This window comes from Poecilia latipinna, unplaced genomic scaffold, assembly GCF_001443285.1.
Source record: "Poecilia latipinna isolate Pla-1442-1.1 unplaced genomic scaffold, P_latipinna-1.0 Scaffold1122, whole genome shotgun sequence".
Taxonomy (NCBI): Eukaryota; Metazoa; Chordata; class Actinopteri; order Cyprinodontiformes; family Poeciliidae; genus Poecilia; species Poecilia latipinna.
This window is the reverse complement of record NW_015113738.1, coordinates 8955-36874: the sequence shown is the minus strand read 5'-3', so window position 1 is coordinate 36874 and position 27920 is coordinate 8955. Positions and strand designations below refer to the sequence as shown.

Genomic DNA, 27920 nt, shown 5'->3' with positions numbered 1-27920 from the left:
TTGCATTAATATTAACAATTATTTAGCCAGAAAAAAAATACCACTGAGGTTAAAAATTATTTTACAAGAAAATTCTGGCCAAGACTGGGAGCAGCATCCAGAATTTACGGAACAGTCAAAGAAAACAGAACAAGTTAACACCGTCATGAATAAATCAATAATAGATTCCTCAAGCTGCTTGCTTAACTCTGTGTCGAAAAGAAAGCTGTTAATCAAAAAACTTGAGCTTCCTGCAATGACTAGCTGCACTGCATGCCTGTACACTACAGTTCAGCATGACGTCGCCATTTCACCGCCTGAGTTAGGTAGTGACGTCCACTGCGTCACGATTTCCTGGAAATAGCGGTGTGAGCGAAGCGAGTCCTCAGCGGGATGGGAACCATCTTGACAGAGAAGCGCGGGGTCTTTGGTTGTTGCAGCTGAAACTCACTCACTGTCCCGCTGGTCAGAGTACTACGGAGTCACGGCTGTGGCGGCGGACAGAGTCACAGCAGGGTAAGACCGTGTCCTCTGGTTGTAGTTAATCTTTATGGGCGTAATCAACTCTTGATTTTAAACTGATGGGAGTTTTATGACATGTGCATGATGCGATTTGGCCACAGAACTGTACGACGTGCTGTGGAGAAGATGTTGACATTGTTTTTAAAGGAAGTTTTGGGAGTTTGTTTATAAGCTGTATGGAAAATTGAATGCAGATTGTTGCCATTATGTTCAATATATATATATATATTTTAATTTCTCCTATAATCCTATAATCTAATGACTTTATAAATATTATGTTGTTCCTATAATGATCTTACGTCTGACATTTGCAATGATTTTATATGGATTTTCAATTCTCCTATGATAATAGCTCCCATTTGTCAGCTTTAAGCCTTAAGTCATGCGGTCACATATTCCCAGAGGTATGTTAAGTGACTCATACAGCCAGCATCATATTTACACATCGACCACTTAGTGGCCTCGGTCATTGCCAGTGACCCATTTAGTGACACTTTATCTCCAGTCAACCGGCTGCAACCAAAACATCATTTCAGCCAAAATATGTGTAGCCACAACACAGCTACACGTGTTTGTTTTATTCTGTCTTATTGTGGCCAAGCTCGATAGATAATGTTTACACTGACAGCCACCATGATCTAATGTGGCAACAGAAAAGATATCACAAATCATAAATGTCCTAAAGATACTCTAATTTTCCATATAAACTGTCAGTAGAAGGTTTAGTATTTTAAGTAACAGTATATTTATATTCTGTAAACAAACCACCACAGAATATACAATGTTTTCCGGGAAAACTAAACACAAAAAGGAACAAATATGCAAACAGCTACTTAAAACTCAGTCTTCAAAGATCCTGTGAGTCAGTTTCTTGAGAAAATATAGATTGCATCAGTTTGGTTAAGTTGTGCCAGGACATGTCCTCCCACATTGTGTCACTGCTAGTTCTGCTTTGCAATCTTTTTTCCTAATTTATTGCTCCAATATGTCAAACCTGAAGGTTAAAGCTATAAACCATTGTCCAGATGTACGACCTGAAAGGATGTATGCGCAGAAGATATTTGATCAGTATTTGCAGAGACTCCTGCTTGGGTGATTTACTAGTTTATTAACATTACATAACCTTGGTCCTGCTTTTCTCAAGGGATCTTGATTTACTCTTTGGTTATTCATTACCTAGGTGTGATTGGGAGTGTGCTGCAGCCTACCACAACAACTGCTAGAACAAGTAATCTCCTGTTATCTGGCTGTGCCTGTGGAAGCTTCCCTGTGCCTTTCCTTTAATCCGCACCTTATGTTGATAAAAATCTTGCCAGCTGGGTATTTATATTTAGGCAACAGCTTTTAATAGTATTAATGTGTGTAGTATGCAAAGTCAATGTTTTTACATTTGTTTAGCATGAATCTCTGACTGCTTAAAGTTGATACACGGCATGATGGTGAAATGAGACATGGCTGGCTGATATTTGATCCTTGTACATACGTCAGAGCACCTGAAATGTATACAGAATTGTGACTCAGAGTCTTCTGATGGCCAGGAATCTGAAGAATTTTAACGCTGCTACCTAGATATTATAAACCGGTTGAGAGAAAATGCAAGCTCTTTATTTTCTCAATGCGGCCATGCTAATGAATCACTAAAAATAAAATCAAAGTGTTATGATTCTGTTAAAGTCTTTCAGCTTAGTCTAACAATCCCACTGTAAAGCAGTACAAAGCCGATTTCCTGGAAAAGTGGATTTTATTTTTCATTTAATGCTGTACTATCAGGATGTGGGCTTTTTTTGTGTTTGTTTTCCAGAGGAAACATCTCGGCTCTGTGACAGTTTTGTCTTATCTGTGTCCTTCAGGCAGAAATGCAGGGAACACCGATGATAATGTTAAAGCTAAGACGGTTTGCATTTATGAAGGTCAACTAGCACACCCTGTGAATGGAACAGGGTCAGATTTTGCATACGTGGGAGCCCAGGGAACCAGACAGTCTTTTATGCAAACTTACAAGATACTTTTACTCCCAGATGGCAGGATGCGGAATTGGAGCAAACATAAGGGTCGACATGGTCATAATTTCCTGCAAAACTATTGATGCTCTTTGAACTTCTCCACATGTTGTTTCAACCTCAAAGTCAAATATATTTGATTGGGATTTTATTTGGTAGACCAACACAAAATAAGACATATATGTGAATTAGAAACATAAAGAAAATGTTTTACTAATAAAATTCCTAAGTCAGTATGTTGTTGAAACATTTAACCATTTCCTCCTCATATAGTGTTTTGTAAATATATTTTTTCTTTGACCTTTCTTCTCCATCCTTGGCCTGCCTCTTTTTGAGGAAGATCGTGTCTTTGTCAGTTTGTTGCTCTGCATTCACATGCAATCTTTCAATCTTTGGATAATGGATGGAACTGCGCTCAGTGAAATGTGCAAAACTGAATATTTCCTTTCGTAATACTGCTTTGTACTGAGATTAAATGACATACATGTGGACTCCATTTACTACAGACTAAATTTAGTTGCTCTGAAGTTTAGTTGGCGGTATCTGAAAAAATAGGCAAAATGCAAGTGCACCCCACACTTTTGAGGGTTTTTTTTAAAGAGAAAAAAATATTTCTTTCCTTTCACTTCACATATTTCAATATTTTATTTTTCTTAAAAGCCTGAGTATTTTTTATTTTGTAGGGCATATTACATTGGATATATTACTGATACTAAGCTATTACTGATACATACTACTGATTTCTAAGCTGTTTGTTCTTCCTGAAGACAGTTTTAACCTCACGTTTTACATAGAACAGGAAGTGGGAGCTTTTCTAATGTAGCTGTGGTTTCTCAGTGTCTCATTGAGGTTATGACTGTGCTGGTCAGAGGTGATTGCAGAAGTTTCAACAGAAGTGTGTTCCTTTACTGTTGTCAAGTATGCTGCCACATAATGTAAGGCCCAGGTTTGCACTTGTTTGTGGTGTTTTTCTGATTACTTATCATATGTAGCCTGAAACTATATCTAGATCTTGCATCCAGCAACTCAAGATGGCAAAATGAACTACAGAGTTTGTAGTTCATGGCATGTACAGCCAGATATCACAATCTCACTTGTTTTGCGCTTTTTTGTTCTTGTTTTCCTCAAAAATTAGTTGTGAAAGGGTGTCCACTGCAGCACATGCAGCACTCCATCTCAAACACACAAAAGTTATTCTTGGAGGAATGCTCTAACGCTGCATATAATAGTCTGGTTCGCAGGATCAGTGACGAATTACTGACGCATGTTTGAGGTTTACTGCCTCACTAAAGGGTTGTGGCCTTGTGTATTAGCAGCTTTTTCTATGGGAAGACATAGTGGGACACTTTGGGGGATTTGCTTCAAACCTCCTAGAAGTGACTTTAACCACAGAATTTGTGTTTTGGGACCTAAGTGTCTTGGACCTACTTCTTAGTTCTTTTCCATGGGAATTACAAGGTAGGTGTTGAGAGGCGTTTTACGATTCAACACCACAGCCACATTAGGAAGAGCATAGGTTTTCATGATTTTAGGTTATTTAGAAATGCGTACAGCATTGGTTGCAGTTATTGGTGAAGATGTGTGAAAAATATATTTGATCTCATTAGCATAATCTCTCTCTCTCTCTCTCTCTCTCTCTCTCTCTATAATTTAGAACAAAAACAATTTTTCATATGAACAATTTCACATTAGAAAATAGTTTGTCACTTTTCAGTAAAATGTTCTGAAATATTTGGTCGAAACATCAAAATTGTTTGTCAGATTTGAAAAAAAAATAATACTTTCCTCAGTGGTAATCACAATCCTAAGATTAAAGTCAAACATAAAACTCGGAGACTGAGCTGAAAAGATAAGTTCAGCTCAGTCTCAGTCTGAATCAGTTCAGCCTATGCTGAACTGAACTGTGGTAACATGTTCCTGCGCTTCATGCAAAGATGCAAAGATGCATGACTGTATGTTCCAACTTTGTAACTCACACTTCTCCCTCACATGAGAAGAGTGAGGGATGTCCTATTAGCAAAAGGGGATTGCACCAACAGATTTTCCCCACTGAATAATTGTTCTCAATTAAAGGTTGGGTTCTTCAGTGTGAGGTTAAGCTACTAAAATAAACAATGCATTTATCGTAAGCATCTTTCTGCGGAGTGCCAATGAATGTTCCCAGTGTTGTACATTTGTAGAAACTGAGCTAATGCTTCTTGTATCAACTGGTAATGACATGTTTCCTCAAAAGTGGCTGATATTGGTCACCATATAACACGAACAGGGAATGGGAAGTTGTGTTTTCACTAAGAACTGATTCAGCCTACAGCTTTCAGTCTGTGTGGTAACATGTTCCTGCGCTTCAGCAGACTTCAATTCCAGGAAAGTGTTCAAAAACAGCGAATGTGAGCTAAGGAATGTGTGTGTGACAACAGCAGGGTCTATGCCAGTTTTCTACGTTGATCGGCACACAGATCTAGCACAGAGCGGATGATCAAGTCACAGATGTTTTAGGGGAATGTCATACTTTTTCAGCCAAAAAAAAAAAAAAAAACAGAAAAGAAAAATAGTTCTGACTGTTCAGCAAGCACTCTTTGTTTAGTTTCAGTACACCTCTGTAAACCCTCAGTAAATTATAGGGTAAACGTTGATGGAGCAAAGGAGGAATGTGAGACAAAAGAAAGAAATCAGATAATTGTGTTGCCATTACACCTTTCCATGCACGTGAGTGGTAACATAGAACCCTTGTGTAATTGAAAAATGTCAGACAGTTATAGTAGTTCCCTTCTTTTCACCGTCCTCTCTCCATCCTTATCTCGCTCCATTTCTCAACACATTTCAGTCCTCTGCCCTTTCACAACTTCATTGTTTTACTTTGCTGATCAGCTCTGAGGCTTTTAAAAGACATAATAAACCCACCAGTACAGGGAGAGTTTGAATATGAAAAGAATTTTCTTATTATCCCTTAAGTATTTATAGGAGGCAAACAGTAATCTCTTACTGTCTGTACAACTGGGGTTATTTAGGAACATCTTGTGTAACAGAAACAAGCTTTAACTGGAATCTGTGCTCCATTTTTGACTTGAATTGTTTAAGATGTGGGAACACCATTCTTCTTCAATGGCATGTTTATATGCAGCAAGTTATAAGTAAGCTAAAACAAGCATTCAAGAATAGATTACAGTTCAGTTGTGTTTATAAAAAAAAGATCTAATCTGTTTTATTTAAGAATTCATGGTCTGTAGTTGGTTTGTTTTGTATTTAATGGATTAACATGGACAGATAAAAACCAGAGCCTGAGGGTTCATGTAGTGCTGCACATCTGATGTTGAGCAGGTTCACATTCAGACAAATTTCTCAGGCCCATCTATGTTCTGTTTTGCTTTGCCATCTGTCCTGGAATGAGTGGTTTTTCTGTGACGCTGCCTGGAGATTAATCACCGTTTTTACAACACTGTTAAACATACTGAAGCCTCTTCATTGTCTCACATAAGTTACAGACACATTTCAGTTAAATTAATTGCTGAAAATGTAATTGATATCAGTAATTTTATTAAGGAACACTCAAAGCTAGACCCATGTTGCATAATGGTGTATATTTAATACTTTTAATAATAAGTTGTTTTTTGTCTGCTTTTGGTTTACAGCTAGCCTGGTGAACATTAGCCCTTTGTTTCGTACAGAGGGTCTGGGCCCCCCGCTATTGAGAAATGACTTCTTGCTGGAGGCGTAAACTTTGCTGAAGTTCCCCACTGCAAAAAGAGAAGTGCTGGGCTGGATGACATCTCTGCCAGCGATAAAATGTCTTAGGCATTCCTCTTGTTCCAACTTTAATTGCTTAATATTTGGATTTGTGGACAACATGAATGGCTTCACTTACATCCTCTGCTGCCATTGAAAAACTGCATTCAGACTACAATTCTGAAACAGCACATAAAATCAAAGCTTTTGTTCACTACGTCTCGTTCTGTTCCCAACTTCCCTGATTGGCCAGGTTGAAATTCTACCAGAGAAATTCAGCTCAATGGGAGAAATCCCAGACTGAACACTGAGGGTACATGAAAATTAAGCAGAATTGCATAGGAAGGCAATGGCCAGGCTAGCTTACATTTAATGAAAACTTGATTTCCAATGTTTCTCAGAACATTTTAATATTACCTAAGTTCAATAACAGAAATATTTTTTCACAGAAAATGCGGACCTACTAAAAAATATGTCTGTATTCTGTACTGTGTTTCCTCTTAATGCTTAGGACCTCTTTTGCATTATTTACTGTATCAATTCAGCATGCCATGCAGCCAATAAGCGTTTGGCTCTGATGAGGTCTTATGAGGCCCCAGTTGCTTTAACAGTGACCTTCTGCTCTTTGGGATCAGTGGGCCTGATATCCTTTTAACTTGCTCTTCACAATACTTTCATTTATTTATTTACCTTATTTATTTAAGGTTCACTTCCTGCACAATAATTTACAGTTAAGCCATGAACATTAAGCAAGTCTTAATATTTTTGCTGCGTGGTGCCAAGGCCTGCTGAAAAATGAAATCAACATGTCCAAAAAGTTTGTCAGCAGATTAGAGCATGAAGTCCACTGAAATGATTTGGCCGGCTGCATGGACTTTGAACCAACAGCAGCAGATGAAATGGCTTCATAGGTTTTAACTAACTGTGTGAAAGTCACACTAGACTTCAACTAACTTGGTTTATATGCCTGTCCACTGTTTCTTCAGACTCTGAAATGTCAATTTCCAAATTAAATTCATTGTTAACTTTCAGCTGAAAAGAAAACTTTGGACTACTGAGAAACAGTTCTGTCGCTGTCAGGTGACTTCTGACATTAACTCTGGTTCACGAGTGGCTTAACACAGGAACTGCAACAGTCATAGCTCATGACTGTTGCATGTCTGTGTGTGCTAGCTTCTTAATCATCTTTATTCTTCATTAAGTTAATCAAAAACACCTAAGTGTGGTTATTCTTCCTGCCTGTGTACCTCTTTTCTACCATTTTCTCTTCCCTTAACTCCAGCATTCTGAGAGCAGGCAGCTTTTTTAAGTAATAACATTTTGTATGGGAGAAGGCCTTTGTAGCCTTCTCTTATTTTGAAGAAGTTTTAATGACTACTTGTTGGACAACTGTCTAGTTGTCAATCTCTGTGATTGTGTTTGCTGTGAAATTACATCACGGTGTTGAAAATCGTTTTTAGCAGTCTTATACAAATTTCCCCAGAAACTGAATTTTGGCTGTAAATTCTAATCAACTCAGTTGGTGTAACCAACTACTGAATCCTATTTGTAAATGACACAATACAGAAAGAGGTTAGTGGGATGATGCCTCTTTTTAATCAACATGGAATGCCCGTTTAAACATGGAATGCAAGTTAATCCAAAGAGTCAACTTCAACATATAGTCAAACACTCTCAGACTCTTTGACTAAATATTGCTGTAAAAACTTGTGTTCGTTTTTGCTCCACCATTATCAAAGTTCCTCTTAAGGAACACTAATAATTTACTTACAAGCACAAACTTGTCGGCCTAATCAGATAAACCTATAATTCCGGTAATTGCGCAAGTAGTAGTTCATATGTCAGAAGTTCATGAAGAGTGTTTCTGAGTCTGTTTGCATCTAGAGACAAACTAAACAGGAACAAAAATAATTTTTTTACACCAAGCTAAGCTTGAACAAGCTCCAACAAGGACTTTCTCTGCAGTATGATAACTGAATTAATTGTGCCTCTTACATCTGGAAGAGACTGAGATTTTATGGGGTGAAAGAGGATGATAGTCAGGCAGTCAATAGGCCTGACTGATTTACATTCAAACAAGTTTCAAAAAGTATTCTCTCCACTAATTGTTTAATCACGCGTAAACTATTAGAACCTTTTGGTTAGTATTTGGTATTTTAAGGTGCATGCTGTTGTGTATCAGGTAACACAACAGACAGCAGCAGCATGCAGTTGGAGGAGGATCTTTTGTTTCGATGCACCACCCCTGAGTGTATTTCGTCCTATAGAAACAGCACTGGGTGTGCTGTAGCGGTGAGATTCCCTCCCTAAACCTAAGTGAAACCACATTGAGGAATGTGCTCACACAAAGACACACATCGTCACACAATCACTTGCGCGCACTCTGTCTCAGTCATGTAAATCGCTCAAGTCAGACCTCCTTCCTGTTTTTCACTAGTTCCGTGTTTGCATAGAATGGGCTGAGGAGGAAGTCCAAGAAGAGAGAAAGAGAGGGAGAAAGAGAAGGAGCTTTTAGTAGGACTTTCAGGAAGATTTAGGTGTTACGTCTGTATTTGTGCCTAAAGCCATGGGGGCTGCTAGAGGTGTCGATAGGGAAGGTGCTTTCAAAGAGGCGGACTGACAATTTTTCATTTTCTTAAAAGAGGGTTTGCCTTTTGGATTAAATAGTTTCAACCTGAAAAAGAGAGTTTTTCCTGAAGGATTTTAAAGGACCAGCCTGGTCTGAAACCTCAAGAACTGAGGAACAATAGACATCAGATATGAAAAACCCTCTCCCTCACATCTCTCACCTGGGAAAGATAGGGGCTTGAATGGAACATGGAAGCACTGAGAGAATCATTTCTTCATTTGACTTTTCAGATGTCAACCTATAAGAGAGCAACGTTAGATGAGGAGGACCTGGTGGACTCTACCAGTGACGATGTCTACGCACCATCACCCTTGCAGGTAAAAGCCCAAAACTGCTTTAGATCAAAATCAGTAATTATTTTCACTGCTCCATTGTCAGTCCCTTTTAACCCTTCGTACTCCAGGAAACAGTATATTTTCAAGTAAATACTTTAACAAAAGACTTACAAAATGTACATAATTGACTACACTACTTTGCATGAATCAAATTAAATATTATTACTAGATATGCATCAAGAGCACATCTCTAACTTCTATCTGAATTTTTCCAACAAAGTGTCTCAAGAAACATACTTGTTGATGTGTTTACTGACTTGTAAACAGAAGTTGTGAATAAATAATAAATTATTAAAAAGTTTAACCAGAGTTCCGACTTCATTCTGACAGAGAATCTGTGGAGGGAGCGAAAGATTAGGGTGATGACAAGTATGTGTTCCAACTGTATAGACTTGTAGCTCATCACCAAAAATAAATTGTCTGAGTGCCAGTGGAAACATGCAAAAACCAAGTCAGCCATTTTAGGAAAGGTTTGATTCATGTAATTCCAATAAAGATTTTCTTAAATAATTATTGAGAAGATCTTAAGTATTTTTTTATCATGTCATTTTTTTAAATAAAATGACAGTAAAAATGTTTTTTGTGTATCTGAAATTGATTCTTCTTTGTATTATTTTAAAAGTCTGTCATATTTCCTATTGGAAACAGATTTACTGGTTGCCATAAAATGCAAATCATCATTTTTGCTTGACTCATTTCATTTTATTGTACATTTAGGTCTAGTAAATAATTGAATTCCTAAATTTACAGTTTTGTAGAAGATCATTTTGTTATTTCTCTAGTCTCTTGATTGTTTTAGAGTCAACCAGAAATTTATCTGTGGAGCTTAATTATTGTTTTTGATTCAAATCCAATTCTTCCTTGTTGTTTTAGATTAGTTAGCTTAAATTTTTTACTGACTGTGAAAAGCTGCAGATTGAACATCCTTCCACAGCGAGACTTTCCTAATTAGACTCAACCCAAATTGTATTTATGTAGCACATTTAACACATTACAAAATGCTTCACAAACACAGCATAAAAATGTAAACATGATTAAGAGAATATATGATTAGAAGTGTAAAAAGCAAGTTGAATGATACAGACAATGAAAAAGATGCAATAATATTTTTCAAAAAATATTTCTGTCTGTGTCTGTCTGCACATGTTTAACCATGTTAAATGTCAATAGAAACAATTAAAAGGATGTGTAACCTTTTCTTTTACCAACTGTTGAGAATGCTTCATAGAGAAAGCATTGTGCTCTGAAATCAAACCAGTCATCCAATCTCTCAGAAATCTTTAGCAGTTTTGTTCTGATAGGTTAATTCTTCAAGGTAAAAATAACCAGTGTGTATTTTAAAGCTTTAAGTCTTTGTGATTTAACCCTGCAAATACCTTTCTGGTGATACCTCGAATAGTTCAGTTACATACTTTATGTGTGTGTGTTTCTATGCACAGGTGAACTTTTTGCCAGGCCAGAACAGCATGTGTTGGGTGGACAAGACACAAAAAGAGAAGAGGCTGCTGTTTTTAGTGTGTCTCCTGTCAGTCGCTGTGTTCATATCATTCATCTCTGCTGGAGTCTTTTATAATCAAGGTGAGCTTAAGGCTTTTTGTACCCTGAAAGGCGTCAACTGCAAACACACATCCAGATTCATTGGAATGTTTTTGCTCAATTAATGCAAATTAATCTTCTTAAAATAGTGCACATACAGTCATGGGTAAATAGTTTTTCAAATTTTTGTTATTTAACAGCCCAAGAACAGAATCTGATTAGTTTAGCATAAATACCAGAAAGAATAAGAATCATAATTTTTTTAAAAAAAAAACATATTTGAACCAAAAATAACTTAGAATTTTGTTTGCAGGTTCACTTGTTCAGGCAAAAGTATTTTTATTTTTGGCTTCATGCACATCATGTGCATAATTTGCACAGTACTTTCTCATTCATTTTTCCTTTTGCTGGGGCCACACCTTAGCACTGAGCTGTTTGAAAACAACCCAAAATCTCTCCCTTGAGCCTGTTTATAATGGAAAAGATCTTTTCGACTGGCTGCTTCTCATCAGTGTTTGTTTCCTCAATTTTACCACGGGAAACAGAATGCCACTTCCTCCTATTCAGGATTGCATGTTGGATCACACTTTGAAATAATAAAAGGAACAAGGATGAAATGTCTTCTGGGAAAGCCTAACTTCATCACTGCTCATAATTTTGCATCAGTCTCTGTCTCGTTCCTTATATGGCTGCTTGATGGTTAAGGTTTCAGTCTAGGCCAACTGTTATAAACGGAGCTGTTCATGTACTGAGTAATAACGTATACTTTTTCTTCTCTAAACAGTTTTTGTGGGTACACAAAAGCAATTAGCACACCTTAACGCTGATCTTCAAGGTGCTTCCTTTTTTAAATGAATCTGTTGATCATTTTCTTTTTCTTCAATTAGACAATAAAGAGTTAGAGATAGTTTAGATGATGCATTTCCCTTGTCAGTTCTCAGCTGACTGTTTATAAAAGACTTTTCTTGGGACAAGTATTCCCTCCAGGTTGTATTCTTTGGCTTAAAAAATGATAGCTTCCAGATGCTCTAAAAACCCTCATGCATATTTGTCTTACCATGAAATATTTTCAAATTCTCTACTGTTTCCCACAAGCAGAAAGTGAAATATCTAAAATGTTAATCTTATTTTTTCTTTTGCAAATATCTTTCTGTTGCAGCTCATCCAGGCCTGTGTCTTTCAGAGCCATGCATTACTGTCGCCAGCTCTGTCATGGGAGCCCTGGACAGATCTGTGGACCCCTGCCATGACTTCTACAACTTTGCTTGTGGGGGCTGGGTGAAGAGCAACCCTCTTCCAGAGGGAAAGTCCCGGTGGGGTCCTTTTAGCAACTTGTGGGAGCACAACATGCTTGTGATGAAACGTTTGTTAGGTAAGCATATTTGTTTAAAAAGCCCACGTCCACTTTCTGTTGGACCAAAACTTTGGGGCAAGATTTTGGAAGCAAACATGGTGGCTTACATCATTCCTATTTTAATGTCTTTTCATTGGTTTCTTGTCCATTGTAGAATTCATGGTAAACTACTGACTGTAAGGGTCCTTCACGATCAAACTCCTTTTTATATTACTGAATTGTTAAAGCGACACACCATGAGGCCTCAAACCAAAATCTACTTGTATTCCCAAGGATGCTGTATAAAACTCCAGGGGACTGCTCTTTTCAGACTGTTGGAATGAGATTCCTTTGTTTTGCATAATCATAATTTAAAATCAACTAAAGATATTCTGCAAATACTCTGCCGCCTTTGGCTTTTAGTCTTGATTTAAGAATCGAAAACAAGTCCTGACCAGTCAACCTTACAGATATGGTGGTCAGAATCTGTGAGAGCAAACTATCAGGAGCACAAATTCAGTTGGAATAAATTATCCAGCAACCAAGCTTTAGCATTTTTCAGTCATTCTTTAGCATCAAAACTTCCTCAATTTACTGTGGTTTAAAGGTTACAAAAAGTTTAATGTCATCAGCATAGAAGTGATAGGCCACATGAGTAAGCCATTGTAAAAGATGAAGAAACACAAAAAAGCATTGATAAAATAAAAATGAGAGTAGAGTCGTGTGGAACTCCATGCTAAAGAGTAACCAAAGATGTTTTAAAGTTCAGTTTTTCAACAGAAATTATTCCAAATGATAATTAAACTATCTTTACCCAAAGTAAGATAAAGTCATTTTCTTTTTTCTTTTTTTCTTACTGGCCTCATTTATCTTGTTGTATACTTGGGCAGAAAACACAACTATGAAAGGATTGAGTAAGGCTGAGGAAAAAACCCAGCGATACTTTCAGGCCTGCATGAATGAGTCAAAGATCGAAGAATTAGGAGCAAAGCCTCTGCAGGAGCTAATCAGCAAGGTATGCTTCTTTTACGAGTACTTACACATCAAACAAATGTACAGTTCCTGTTGTTGATTATTGCTTCCAGCTCTTTGCGTCACAGTGTGTCTACTTAATGCCTGTCGGTTTCAGATAGGAGGGTGGGCTCTGACTGAACCCTGGGACAAGGACAACTTCCAAGAAGTTCTCCGAACTGTCTCTGCCAGCTTGAGGACCTCCCCTTTCTTCACTGTGTTTGTTAGCACAGACTCCAAAAACTCTAACAGCAATGTCATCCAGGTATACATTCTTTACTTAATGCATTTATTTATTGAAGCTATATATTGATATGTGAGGAATGCCTTTTTTAGCAACATTTTCAATGATATCCCATCTGTTCTACAGCCAAGCAAAAGCAGCTTTTGTTGGCTTCTCTAAAGCGTACGATTTTATGTATGACATTCTTGTGATATTCCTCATGCTATTGCTTGGACACGTGTTTATCTGTTTATCATGAAAGATGCGATTAACCAGTTCTAAAGAGACGATCTGTTGCAAGCCGTTGCTCTTAAACAGTCATGCTTATAGCGGAGGAATGAAAACAATATGTTCTCTCTGAGTGTTGAAATAGAAGAAGAGCAGAGATTCATGGGATGTGTCTCTTAACTGTAGGTGGATCAGTCTAGCCTGGGACTGCCTTCAAGGGATTACTACCTCAACAAAACAGCCAATGAAAAGGTAATATAGGGTAATTATGCACAGTAGAATGCAGGTGTTTACAGTTTTAATCTCAAGTATGCAAATTTGATGTTATAATAAATATTTTAATTTTCTTAAAGTGCGTCATAAAGTGTGTCCTAATATTAGAATGCACGTGAATACCTAAAATGGCTCTTCTAGTTGATTTGAATGACACACACACGTTGTTCCCCTCTACTACTGCTTTTTTATTGTGCTTCTCATGTGGATTTTGCAGTATCTCACAGCATACCTCAACTTCCTGGTGGAGTTAGGAGTTCTCCTGGGCGGCTCGGAAGAGACGTCAAAGACGCTCATGAAAGAAATTGTGGACTTTGAAACCACCCTGGCTAACATCACAGTGCCTCTGGAGGAGAGACGGGATGAGGAGCTCATTTACCATAAAGTACAGGCGAAGGACCTGAAAGTGAGTGATGGCATTGGCTAAGACAAGAATGAAACTCAAGTCTTTTTCATGTGAGTCTGCAGGGAAATGGCAGGCATTGTGTTCAGAGCTCTATAGACCTTCATCCATGTCCTGTTGCAGGATCTGGCTCCTGTGATCGACTGGATGCCTTATCTGACAGAAGTGTTCACACCTGTGACACTTAATGAGTCAGAGCCTGTTGTTGTCTATGCCAAAGAATACCTCCAGAAAGTTTCTGAGCTCATATCAAAGACAAATAAAAGGTAAAATTGTAGGTCACTTTATTGCTTTAATGCACTAGTAAGTCTGGCTGCATGCTTTGCTCTTTAAATCATATATGCAAAGGCAAAAGTCTCCCACAAGGGGCATAGTGTTTAAGGGAGAGCAACAGCAATGATGTGACATTTTCTTTGTTGCAGCCTACTCAATAACTACATGATAATGAAGGTGGTGAGAAAGATGGTTTCCGTCTTAGACCAAAGATTCCAGGATGCAGAGCAGCGCTTCCTTGAAGTCATGTATGGGACTAAAAAGGTAAAAAAAAACAGACATTTAGGCCTTCGAGATATTTTTTAACTCAAACTCACTGGTAAACTTGTTTATGTAAAATAAAAATAATGATATTATGCACATTTGATCTGGCAGCTGATTTTTATCTTTATAAATTTGGAGCCATATTGTCACATGTTTATCGGAAAAAGAGAAGCTGTGAAGAGTTGTTAAGATACCCAATTGGCTGTTGGTTATTTTCCCTTTATAGTTCAGCATACAGTGGTGGTGAAGTTGGTCCGCAAGGACATCTTTTCTTGGAACTGTCCTCTTGACCTTATGTACTTCCTTATTCATTTTTCCATGTTTCATTTTTACTGAGCACAGATAATTGGGTGCAGTTGCCAAGAGAGAAGCAGAATTTACCCAGTATTAAAACCAAACACTGATAGATGGTCAGTGTCACATCACTGACTGTAATTTCTGAAACTCATTTTCTCTGGTTTTCCTTGAAATCTCCTGTTTTTTTTTTGTTTTGTTTTTTTTGTTTTTGTTTTAAACAAATTGATTAGTGATGCTCTGAATATCCCAAGATCTGTACCATAATTAAAGACCAATTGCAAGATTATGTGTAAAACTGTTTTTAAAGATGTTTTTTTTTTTATTTGTCAAAAATTGTGACAAATTTTTGACAAATAAAAATTTGTCAAAATTATAGGCATGCAGTCTATGATTTAAATCAAAGCATACATTCTTTGATTTAAGACTGCATGCTTAAATCAAGCATGTAAAATTGGATTGTAAAATATCCAATTTCACTATTCAGTTTGTCACTTAACATCCCAATAAAGTACAATGAAGTTTGTGGTTGCAATGTGACAAAAGGTGAACATTTACAAAATGTATGATTTTATCTGGGAAGTACCATGTATAAATTTAAAGCAGAATATTCACTATTAATCTAACTAGACAATTGAAATGTAGGTCCATGGATTGAGTAACCCTTCAGTGAAATCTTGTCTGTAACGGTTTGACTGTCAAAAGCTCCTGTGACCCCAGCCCTTATCTTAGCCAGATCCTTTTCCTCCTGCTGTGCTTCTTGCAGAGTTCAAGCTGTAAAAACAAACCAACTCTATCTCTCTGTGTGTGTCTTTGTGTTTTTGCTTTGAGTGAGAGGGCAGCTGTGTCTCTTTTTCCATCCTGATCTGTGTGCTTAAGTAGATTTTTACTGCTTTGCTTGCTCAGAGTTCTCCTCACTTCCTCACTGTGACCTTGTTCATTTTGCCTACTTGAACATGCGGTATCCTTGTCCTTCCTTTAACCCAATCATGTCTTTATCAAACAGGGACTGTATATCACTTGGTTACAAGCAATCTGGTAAAAAAAAAAAAAAACAGTTGTAGAATCTTTTTTTTTAAATGCGCTTACATGTTTAAATTTTAATTGGCTAAACAAAAAATGTTTTTTCTAGATTGCTGAAGTTTCAGGGGTTTTTTTTCCATTTAGATTTGAAATAGATGGCCAACAAGAGGACATGTGTAGGCTTTTGTTGTTGTTTACGCTGATATTATATCTAAGTGTTGCAGTTTTACTGGAGATAGCCCACCTTCTTGAAACATTGCACTTTGCTGCAGTTTCACCACTACTCTTCTTGTACAAACATGTAACCTACACCTGAATCCAAATCCACCAAGTGACATTAATCATATAGTCCTTCTCACTCATTCTACAAAATTTAAAAATATATTACTTATAAGGTTTCAAACCGGATTTACAAGCACAAAATACACTTCAGGAAGTGACCATAATTGAACATTTTCATTTGGTGTGAATATATGAAACATGTGAAGTGATGTAGGACAGTTTCAGTCCTTGACATGTTTTGTTGTTGTTTCTGTAGAGCTGTACTCCACGTTGGAAGCTGTGTGTCAGCGACACAGACAGTGCCTTGGGCTTCGCTCTCGGTGCCCTCTTCGTCAAGGACACTTTTGCAGAGGACAGCAAAGCCATTGTAAGCGTCTCATGCAGAAACGTCTTGCTGTGACATGATGGGGTTCTATATTTATTTTACTTATCTCTGTTTTGTCTGTGCTTCAGGCTGAAGAAATGGTTGCCGAAATTAAAGGGGCATTTGAGGATAGCTTGAAAGATGTGAACTGGATGGATTCAGATACAAAAAAAGCTGCAAAGGAAAAGGTAAAAGGTCAATGAACCCTATCGCTAGGGGACTGTTGTTGCAAAACAGTTAAGTGGCAGTGAAATACAGCGCTGCCACCTGGTGTAAATATGTGACTTTTACAGTTTTTTTCTGTTTTCCTTTATAGGCAGATGCTATTTACAACATGGTTGGATATCCGGAATTTATTATGAACGCTACAAAGCTGGACAAAGTGTTCAATGATGTAGGTTCTCTTCTCTAACAAGACATGCCATTTCTATGTACCACCTAATCCCATTTGACTGATTTAAAACAGTGAAATCCATTTTCCGTTCCCTGTCGTTGCTCTTTTTTAGTTTATGGTGGTGTCAGATCTTTACTTCCAGAATGTCATGCAGTACTACAACTTCTCAGCCAGAGTGACTGCAGACCAGCTGAGGAAAGCACCCAACAGAAACCAGTGAGTTGTTCAATGTCGCCCATCTTCATTTAGAGGAGGAGCATGCTTTGATGGGAACACATTCCCATTGTACTGACTCAGCAAAATACTGCTGCCATCCACAAATGTTCCCAGGCAACCAGCTTCTCTCCACTGAACCAATCCTTGTATATAATTAGGCTGTGTTGGGCGAGAGGTTAGTTTGCTGTTCTCATGCCCTCTGAACTGATCTGTAGTCCACCTGGCATGGAGGTTGAGCAAATCATTATTCTCAATTTGTTGTGACCTTGAACTGAGAAACTTCTTTCAGCTTTACGGCTCATGTTTTGCAGGTGGAGCATGACCCCTCCGACTGTAAATGCTTATTATAACCCAACAAAGAATGAGATGGTTCTACCAGCTGGGATCCTTCAGGCTCCGTTCTATAGTCGATCATGGCCCAAGTATGTCACTCTCTTTATGTCAAGTCCATCACATTGTCCGTACTTTAGTTTTCCCACTAAAGTACGGACAACGTATAATGAAGAAGTCTTTAATTTTGGTACTCTTCAACTGTCAGTGATGGAATCTAAATCAAAAATCCAGAAAACTACACTGTATGATTTTTAAGCAATTAATTTCTATCTTATTCCACAATTATTAGAACAACCGATAATTATAATAGCTGTTTAATTGGAAGATTGTAACCTCTAATTTGAGTATTTATTCATTTCATAACAGTCCAACTTTTTAAAAATAATGCAGACTCAACTTTGCTTCTCATTTTGCAAGCATGATGTCTTTCCCAAAATAAAACAGCTCTTTCTACTCATAAAACAGCATTGTGTTTTTTTTAACTCTGGGTGCAATTTTTTTTTTTTTTTTTTACAGAGCTCTCAACTTTGGTGGAATTGGAGTTGTCATGGGTCATGAACTGACTCATGCGTTTGATGACCAAGGTTTGTAAATAAAAGGAAAATAACCATAAAGATATATATATATATTTTTAATCAAAGTAATAATTGTAAAACAGGCATTGTTTAAAGATTCTGACATGCTTCATGATTTATTTAAAAGGGAGGGAATATGACAAAGATGGAAATTTGCGGCCCTGGTGGAAGAATTCGTCTGTGGAGGCCTTTAAGAGGCAGACCCAGTGCATGGTGGAGCAATACGGCAATTATAGCATCAACAAAGAGCCTCTGAATGGAAAACACACATTGGGAGAGAACATTGCTGACAACGGGGGATTAAAAGCTGCTTATAAGGTGGGATTTGATTTTAAAGATATTTGTTGATATTCTTCAAAGAAATTAAAAGAAACTGTAACCATATGTGCTGATAAATGTGTTTCATTATTATAGCAACTTACAGTTCTCAGGTTACTTACTCACATGTGAACTGTAGAAATTTTGCGAGATTTTATGATGTATAAGGTCAGACAGCAATCATCCCTGCCGTGTTACTGTCGTGTGAAGGTTTGTTGATAGTCATCTTGATTTTTCTGTATTGGAAAAAGTACGCTGTTCCGTGTACAGCGAGGTCTGGAAAGGCAACAGGTGGTTATGAATGGCCTTGTCAGCTTCTGGTTACTTCCTCACATGAACACATTCTTTCCGTGTAATCAAAGGTCATATGCTATGAAGCAGATGAGAAGGTAACAGGGAACTGAAGCAACGACTGAGCAGGAACCAGAAACATTTCCTCTGCAACATCGGTCTAACTTAAAGCTAGTGTAAACATTGTACTTTTCTATGAGGAGGGAAAACTGATTCCATATGTGTAACATGATAATTTGTTGCTTTCAAGGCCTATGTGAACTGGATCAAAAAGAACGGTGAGGAAGCAACGCTGCCGGCTCTGGGAATGACGAATCATCAGCTGTTTTTTGTCGGATTTGCACAGGTTTGTATTTTCCACTAGATATTCTTCCCTCTGTAGATTGTACTGGCATTATGTTTTAAGGTTCAGCTTCATTCTGCTTTTAAAAGCCAAAATAATTTGCATGAAGTGACAAGTTTACGCGAATAAACTGTATCCTGTTAATCCTAAAATGTAAAATATCCACAGCAGACTTTAGTGTTTATTTCAAGTTGAAAATATGTAACTGTAGTTTTGTGCAAAAGTATTTGCTCCTTTTAGTTCTTTTGTTTTGTTTTCATCACACTTTCACGTTTTAGATCATCAAAAAATATTAGACAGAGATAGTTTTCAAATTAGGATTTCATTTTGAAGAGGATTAAGCCTTTTGCAACATTTACTCCTCTTAAATCATGGCTTAACTGTGTTCAGCCACATTTTTGGAAAACTAAATTCAGTTTCTGTTGTCACACCCAGGTCTGATTTTAAACTGAATTGTTGAATCAAGGATTCACTTACAATAATTCACCTGACTGAAAGATCTCACCAACACACCCTGTCCCAGTTTAAAGAAATTAAAGAGTAAATCAAAACAAAGTTAACTAATTTCTTAGCTAACAAAGTTAGCCCACAACTGACAAAGCTAGAGTGCCAGTCTGGAGTGCCACACTTTTTAGTCGGGAAAGTCTGGCACTCCAGAAACTACAGTGAGAAACATTATCCACAGTGATGAACCTTCCCAGGAGTAACTGCTTGCTGAAATTACTTCAAGCAACAATTCATCAGCAACTCATTCAGAAGGTCACAAAAGAACAAAAACAACACTTAAAGTTCTGCATTATTTTAATCACTTAATGCCATAAAATTTACACATTTCAGAAAACATACTAGCAGTCACACATTTTGATGGTTGTGTGATAGTCTGTGGTTGCTTCTTAAGGATCCAGACAAGTTGGTGTAATTGATCAAACTATGAATTCTCCTCTCTTGCTGAAAAACTTGAATGAGAATGTCTGGTCATCAAGTCCTCCAACAACAACAAAAAAACTAAGTTAAAGTTTGGACTTGGCCACTCCAGAAAGATCTACAAGACCCCAAAACAAGCAAGCTTAAATGAGTGGGCCAAAATGTCTTCTGTGATGTCAGTTTTGCAAACACTTATTGGCAATTATTGTTGCCGAAAGTGACACTGGAAGTTGTTAGGTTAAGAGGGAAATTACTTTTTCACATAGAGCTAAGTTGGTTTAGAAATAAATTGAAAAGTGATCAAGCAGACTCCACCACACACCTTTCTAAGAGGATGATTCTGATTTAAGGATATGTGTGGTGGAGTTAAACACTTTCAAGCTAACTTTAAGCTCGACCTTCATTGGCTAATTTTAAGTTGTTATGTTACCAACTAGTATTTTTTAGCCCATTGATGTGTAAACACAAACACTCAGACATAAACATTTTGGATAAAAAGGTTCTCCTTCCACTGGTTGGAGCTCGTAGATTCACATTGCTGGCAAAGAACTAAAGGAACACATGGAAAAGATTTGTAGTTAAGACACTATAAAATAAACATACAAGTATCTTGGTAATAACTTTTAAATCACTTACCCCAAAAATGCCTCAAATACGGCGTTTATCTTAGAGATATCAAAAAATCCATTAAAGATATAGGAAACAGCTGTGATCATAGAGGCTGGCCATAAATTGGATAGATGGAAACAAAACAACAAAAAATATTTCTTTCTTTTTTGGATTTTAGGTATGGTGTGCTGTTAGGACACCCGAGAGTTCACATGAGGGTGTAATCACCGATCCTCACAGCCCATCAAGATTTCGAGTCATCGGTACCATCTCCAACTCACGGGAATTCTCAAAGCACTTTGGCTGCAAAGCAGATGCTCCAATGAACCCGAAACATAAGTGTGAGCTTTGGTGACACCTCGCTGCCTAGCACTGTCTTTCAACAAATGGTGAAGTGGACACAGAGAAAAGACCACAATGCCGACAATGCTGAAGTCTCTTTGGATGAAAATACAAGAACTACTAAAACCCTTAACACCGTCCCACTTAATGACCCTTATCTGGACAACATGTGCCTGCTTCATGTGGAAGACAGCAATGTTTGCTGCTTCACCACAAGAACTATTAGTGTAGAAAATAGCTTTCCTCAGCTTAAATGTAGCTATAAATCTGTTTTCTACACTAGAATCCCATTACATAGTTAAAAAAGAACAGCGGGGATTGTTCAGATTATGCAAACTGCTTGTTCCACAAGTGACAAAGAAACAAAGTGATGTTTCTTTCTTTTCGTGTGTATACTATCTTAAACTATGCTTTGATCTGCTCTGGTTTATTTATAGTTTTATATATATATATATATATATATATATATATATATATAATTTTTTTAAAGCAACAACATGCAAGATTTATAACAATATAATTACTTAAAAGTTGTATGATTGTTTTTATTCTACTGCTTTGTCATTGAGCCGTTGCAATATTTCCAAAAACGTTATAAAACTGTTATTTAGAACATGAGCAATTTTTAAGCTATGATGTACCATACATTGTCTTATTTGTAAAAGTTTGTCACAAATTATTTTGTATAGTAAAATCAATCTTGAAAAAAAATATTTGTGTCTCTAATTTCACATGTCATTTACCTACAGCTTCTCCTTAGCAAATGAGAATATCATTGAAAAGAAGAAAAATACTTCAGTATTTCAATTCAAACAGCAACATTCATTCATAACATTGATATAGAAATAATATATTTCAACTGTTTATATTTGTTCATTCTGATGGTGACTTGCAGCTAATGAAATCCTAAAATTCACTTTCTCAGACAAATATATTTATAAGACTGATAATTTGGTTTTAATAGGCTTTTCAGTAGGAATACTGTGGTATAACCAACATAACTATGGGAGAGACTTCTGATTTGGTAGTTTTCCACAAATATACCAATGACATCCTCCACAAGTTGGGTAAAACATTATTCCTAATGGAGCTGGCTGTTTACAGTGCTGTACCCAAGCATATTAATTGTGTGGAAGGAAAAAGTTTGGTAGAAAAAAGGTGTATAAGTAAAAAAGAGAACCAGAGCCCAAAGTCTGTGAAGAAAATCCAGGTTGAATCTGGTTATAGAGTAAAGAAGAGACTGACCAAAATATCTCAGCCTTTGGTTGACTTGCAAATTCTTGACCACATCACATACATTATCTGTATCTATGAGTTTTTGTCAAGAAGAAGATGAGACAAAGACGTCTGTTAATGGAACCTGGGCTACTTAGACTTAGCAAACTGTTATGCTGCAGTAATTGATGGAGTAATTCACAAAAAGAACTCCTTGACCTTGACCTTGGTCAACATTTTTGTATTAAAATTTGTCCTTTTAATTTTATGCAATCTAATTATCTGAGTAACTAAACTTGGGTTTCATTGGCTTGAAACCATAATAAACTACACTGAATGAAATAAAAACGGTAATTATTTTTCAAATATAAACAAGTTTTATGTTTAAATTCGAATTTCCCAAATCAATTAGATGACATTTTAATTTATCGAGATAAACTTAGTTTATCTTCAGTAGGAACTATTCTTATTTTGTAGACGTAAGTCTTGAACTTGAACGGTAGATGGCGCTGACAACACGTTCGTGTTAAATTGTAACTGACAAAGCGGCACTCAATTAGTATTTCAGTAGCTTGTGGCTATTTATTTATTTATTCATCTATCTATTTATATATTATTTATGTATTTATGATTCATATAAACTTAGAAATTACAAGATGTAAATATATAACATGGTGCATAACTGTGGTCTCACGATATTGTAATTTTTGTTTTACTGACGCTTTTAAATCCTACATTAAAATCAAATTTTATTAAGTATTTAATATGCTAATTACAAACAGTGGACAATGACAGCATTAATATGAAACAAGCAGGTTTTGTGAACATGAGGCGATGTGTTTGATTGAAGGTTAGTTGATTAGCCGAGCGACTCCGTAACTGGCCGAGAATTGCCGAATCATCTGTCCTGCCCGGACTGCTGAAAGCGGCCGCAACGCCATGTTGGCGAAGTCTCCCATCTCTGTGAGAAAAAAATGATAGAAAACATAATTGCCGAGAAGAAAAGGTAAATCGCCGAGGGAGGAAGAAGACCGCGGCGATTGTTTCATTTTTAAGAAACGAACCGAGCCGGATCCGCAGCGGTTCCGGACGGACGAGGGAGGCTAAACCTCCCAACCGTCCCCATGAATAGCACCGCTGATCCGAACAGCGACTTTCCATGAAAAAAGACGTTTGTGTTGCTATTCGAGCTTCGTTATCCCAGTTCGTTAAAGGGATTTGGGGCCTGCTTCAGGATCAGCTACGCTTGCTCTATGAATGCAAGCTAAGCTTTGTTTGCATCAGTATTTATTAGTGTATTGTTTTTGAATTTTTTTTTTCCTTTTTTTGCGATGAGTTTGCCACCGAAAGTGGTCAATAAGACCGCTGTCGCAGTTAGCGGACCTGGAAGTGGCCCCTCTTCGTCGAGCCAACTGCGGGCTACCCTGACCTCCGCTCTATCGGGAGCCCAAACAGCTCCTCAGCCGGGCGCTGTACCACCATCTTCGTATCCTTTCACATGGGTAACACAAACTGGATCATATATATGCACCTTACTCTATTCTCTGACAACATCTGACAAGGGGATTTGATTATTGGAAGATTGTAGTGGTTGGATGTGGGATGATGGTTTCAGTTGGAGGCAGCTGGGAGGGGAGGGTACAATTAGCCTGCTAAGTGTGCTAATGTTAGCTAATCAAGCCGGTTGTCCTAGCTAACAAGTATCATGTTGATTTTAAGTAGTTGACGCTGTTTTGTTTATTTTCTTATTTATGTGTCTAGATATGTCAATCTCCGAGCTGTAACCTCGGTTTTTATTTTATTTTTTAATAATGCGCATAATGGGATATAGTAAAGCTCCAGCACAGGTTGCTCGCACTGGTTACCGGCTTTGTTCAATGATCATCATAAACTAGCAATATGTTTCAGCCGTATTAAAGCGCTTATGCGGCTAAAGATAAAGCAAAGGCAGACCCTGTGTTTGGCAAGTGTTCGGGTCAGAGGATGCTACATCGCATAGCCGACGGGCTCCATCCATTTGAGCGCCTTGACTTGAGTTTTTTTTTTTTTTTTTTTTTAAGTGTAATTGAGCTAATACCGGCTAGCACTAGGCCTGCACTTTAGGAATTGTTTAGATATGTTAAATCCAGAGGAGCTCTTGAATGGGTCATGAAGTGGCTCTTGAAAGCGGTCATACAAAACCACAGATCTACCTCTCGTCACTCTGAACTGTTTGTTTAAGTACTACCAATTGAGAACTTTAAAAAAACACTTGCTGTATGTTCCTGGGTGTTTAGCTTTTATTGCTATAAAATTGTCTTCCTGCTGCAGTTACCTTTCAGTTAGCTCGGTGGTGGCCTAACATTACCTACGCCTGCTTTTGGTTGAGTGAAGTCACCGTTGTTGTGTCACCTCCTGTTTTATTCACAGCGTGGTATCAGTAGTGTTTGTGTGAGTATGAGAGGATTAGGTATACGTTTTCTTCTGCTTGCTACTGACAAAACCGTGTGTATTTGTGATTTGACAGCTTGTGATATCTCGACCTGATTCCCTGCCACCCACAATCACAGCTACCCAGTTTCTTATTTTTCCAAGGGCAATGAGTACCAGAGTATAGCCTGTGCCAGGGCAAAGCCCACAGCTGCTGAGAGTTCAGTACACAATTATGTAATGTTCTGGAGTTGCTTGAAGGTTATCTGAGTGAACAAAACTGCTTTTCCTGGTGTATTTTGTCTTTGTTTTCACTCAAGGTGTTTGAAATGACTGTTAAATTTTCCTAACCTACTTTCAGTTGAACTTTAGTGGTATCAAAGCACAGCTGCTGAGTATGCAATGAATATAACTATCATGCTGAGGTGGGAAAATGTTCTATTTTTTTCTATCTTAAATTCTATACCGGTTACCTTTTTTATTTCTACAAATTTGTAGACTGTTTAACAATTTATGAATGTGGAATTTAGTAGTCAAAAAAACACAAATACATATTTGGTGATCCTTTAGGAACTTTATTTGCAGTACCACATCACGTATAACAAAAGTTGATGATGTATTCTCAATTCGTAGATGGTATCCCACATCCACATGTGCTTTGAACCATTTACATATCAAGAGATGAACTAGTCGATCAGAGATTGGAATCTGATAATCTTCTTTTGATAGGCTCTGGTCGGTGGTCAGTTTGTCAAATATTGAAAACAAAAATGTTTTCCTTACTATATAAATGCATTGATCAACGTATATCTTAGTCAACCATTTGAGTTTAATAAGAATCAGACAAATGTTAGAGACATATACTTTGATGAATAACTGCAGATAATCTTTTAATCTTTTCAGTTTGTTCTTTTAACTCTTAAAGAATCTTGTGTTTATTAAAATTAGCATACAAAATATCAAAAAAAACAACAACATTGATTTAAGTTAGGAAATGCCTGATTGCTTCACCTCTAGCTTTAGGTGGACATGGGTTTTATAGCCACTAATCCAGCTGTAAAGAGCACAGTTGGAATCATGGTGTTTAGGACCATTTAATAAATGTAAATGGGACTCCAAATTTCTAGAAGTGTAAGCAGATTCTCATTGTGCACTATTTGTAAGTGAAATTATTTAGGGCCGTGCTATCAAAAGTCAGTTCTCAAGGGCTGGTGTCCTGCATGTTTTAGTTCATCACTGCTGAATCAAATGATGATTCATTAGCAGGCCTCTTTAATACTTTGACATGCTGAGGAAGTTGGACCATTTGAATCAGCTGTATTGAAGCAGGACAACGGCTGGACACCCCTCATTTAGGGGCCTTGCATAGTCAAACCGAAGTTGAACCGTAAATCTGATGTTGAATGCTTTCGGGGCCTTTGTTTTCAAACACACCTTCAAAGTCCACAAGACACACCGAGCCAACTTCCTATGGTGTTTTTCCGTATTTGAGGTTTACAAGAGTATAGTCAACACATAAGTCATGACAGACAGGAACAACCATTACGAGTTCACAAGTTCCTTCAGAGGAGGAAATAATTGATTTATTGCAACATCTCATTTTATTTTTCATTTTACCGTAAGCCCAAAAATAGAAAAAAAACATTGTCGGGACATTCACACCTGCAGCATTGGACGAGAACCAAGGCGGTTGTTAAAATTTAGTGTTTTGGTCCATCAGTACATCCTTCCTCACAGCCTAATATAGTTGTTACTTAAAACTGTGGCTGAATCTAAGGCTTCTTGAAGTTGAGTTGTTGGTGCTGTTTTCCACATAAGCAAGCCCCCCCCCAAAAAAATCCTGACTAGTTTCGCATGCAAAGGAGGGAAAAAACATTCACCCAAATGGTTGACAAAAAAAAGGGGCAGACGACACGAGGCTGAGAAAAAAATTATGCAATTTTCATCATGCAACTGTGGCAATGAGAACTGATTTCAGTTTGGCCCGACCATGCGGAGCCCTCTGGGGTTTTTGTACTTCGAGTGTCCCCATACAACTTTTTCACTTAATAATATATCAGCATGAATCATACATAGTTTTGTTACTTATTTTGTAATGTGGAATGTTAAAGAAGGCTTGGTCAGATGATATTCAAACAGAGAAAGATAGTCAACAACATTAGCTATCAGAACACCTGATCCATTTACCCACACCTACCTAAAATAATGATCTTAAGTCATTTAAACTATTTGATTTCTGATATCGGTATCAGATCGGGACAACCCTAAATTGTACTTGACTACATGCAACTTTTAAGAGTCATGGACAAAAGCCAGACAATCAGTAAATACATGATTAAAAAAAACGTATAACATTGTCAGCACTGCAGATTTAGAAATTGGTGTAGGTGGTGGGTTTAGGCTGTGCATTTGATCCTGTTGATTAATTCTTAGTTTTGAGTTTTAATACTACTTGACACCATAAATCATAAAAAGGAATTGAATGAACAGCAAATTAACATAATTGCTATTAAAATAAACACATTTCTGCTGAGAAATTTTATAGGTGTGTGTTCTCTGTGTTATTAGCCTTGTCTCGAATAAAATTTTCATATTTCGAGGAACGTGTCCCTCGGAGAGTTGCTGCTCATCTGACCTCTTGCTCCGCCTCAGCCTCTGAGGTCAGGAGTGTGGGAGCGTGCTGCTCTGCGTCTGGTCAGGGGGGCTCCTGGCATATGGGAATTCCTGCTTGGAGAATGTGTGTGTTTGTGGAGTCCTGAGATGCGTGGAGGTTTACAGAGGCACGGCGGTGCTGCGTGGCATGTGTGTGTGGACACACAGTCCGTGTCTGTTCCTGGTTGTCCGAGAAACACCCGGCGCAATCGTCTGCTGCTGCGCCTGCCAGACAAAAGCGCTGCTGCTTAGCATTCGAAGTGAGAGGCCAAGGTGGTGCTTCCCACCATCTGCCAACAAAAGCCCAGGTCACCCAGCTTGCCGAGCCACCCCCCCTCTCACTTCCTTCCATCCCCCCATAGTTTACCTCACCCCTCTGCTGTCCCAGCTGAGAAAACTGCAGGATTTTCCCCCAATTGCCCCTGGTCTTTTCCTCTGGCATCCCCTCAGTTTTCACATTCATGGTCCAGTAGGTTCATCTGTCTTCAAAAGGCTTTCCGCCTTTTTGTCACTTTCTGCTTTGCAAGTTTGCAAAGTTCCTTATATTTATGGTTGGAGCAAAGACCAGATGTTTGCACAAATGGACCTTTTCCAGTAACTGTAA

General features: G+C 37.7%; 1 protein-coding gene across 3 annotated transcripts; it reads left to right on the top strand.

Annotated features, from left to right (window-relative positions):
- Window positions 1-374: 374 nt before the first annotated feature.
- Window positions 375-21518, top strand: ece1 (endothelin converting enzyme 1). 3 transcript variants are annotated; one of them, XM_015052606.1, is made up of 19 exons: window positions 375-495; window positions 9084-9170; window positions 10628-10766; window positions 11884-12096; window positions 12948-13072; window positions 13187-13333; window positions 13706-13771; window positions 14010-14198; window positions 14319-14461; window positions 14618-14732; window positions 16588-16698; window positions 16785-16883; window positions 17012-17089; window positions 17202-17305; window positions 17617-17727; window positions 18155-18222; window positions 18341-18531; window positions 19073-19168; window positions 20877-21518. In XM_015052606.1, exons 2-19 carry the CDS (start codon window positions 9084-9086, stop codon window positions 21051-21053), a joined length of 2259 nt encoding a protein of 752 aa, XP_014908092.1. In that variant the 5' UTR covers window positions 375-495; the 3' UTR covers window positions 21054-21518. The 3 variants fall into 3 exon arrangements, with proteins under 3 accessions (XP_014908092.1, XP_014908093.1, XP_014908091.1); XM_015052607.1 differs by lacking the exon at window positions 375-495 and adding an exon at window positions 3389-3959; XM_015052605.1 differs by lacking the exon at window positions 375-495 and having other exon boundaries at window positions 8572-9170.
- The last annotated feature ends 6402 nt before the right edge of the window (window positions 21519-27920 follow it).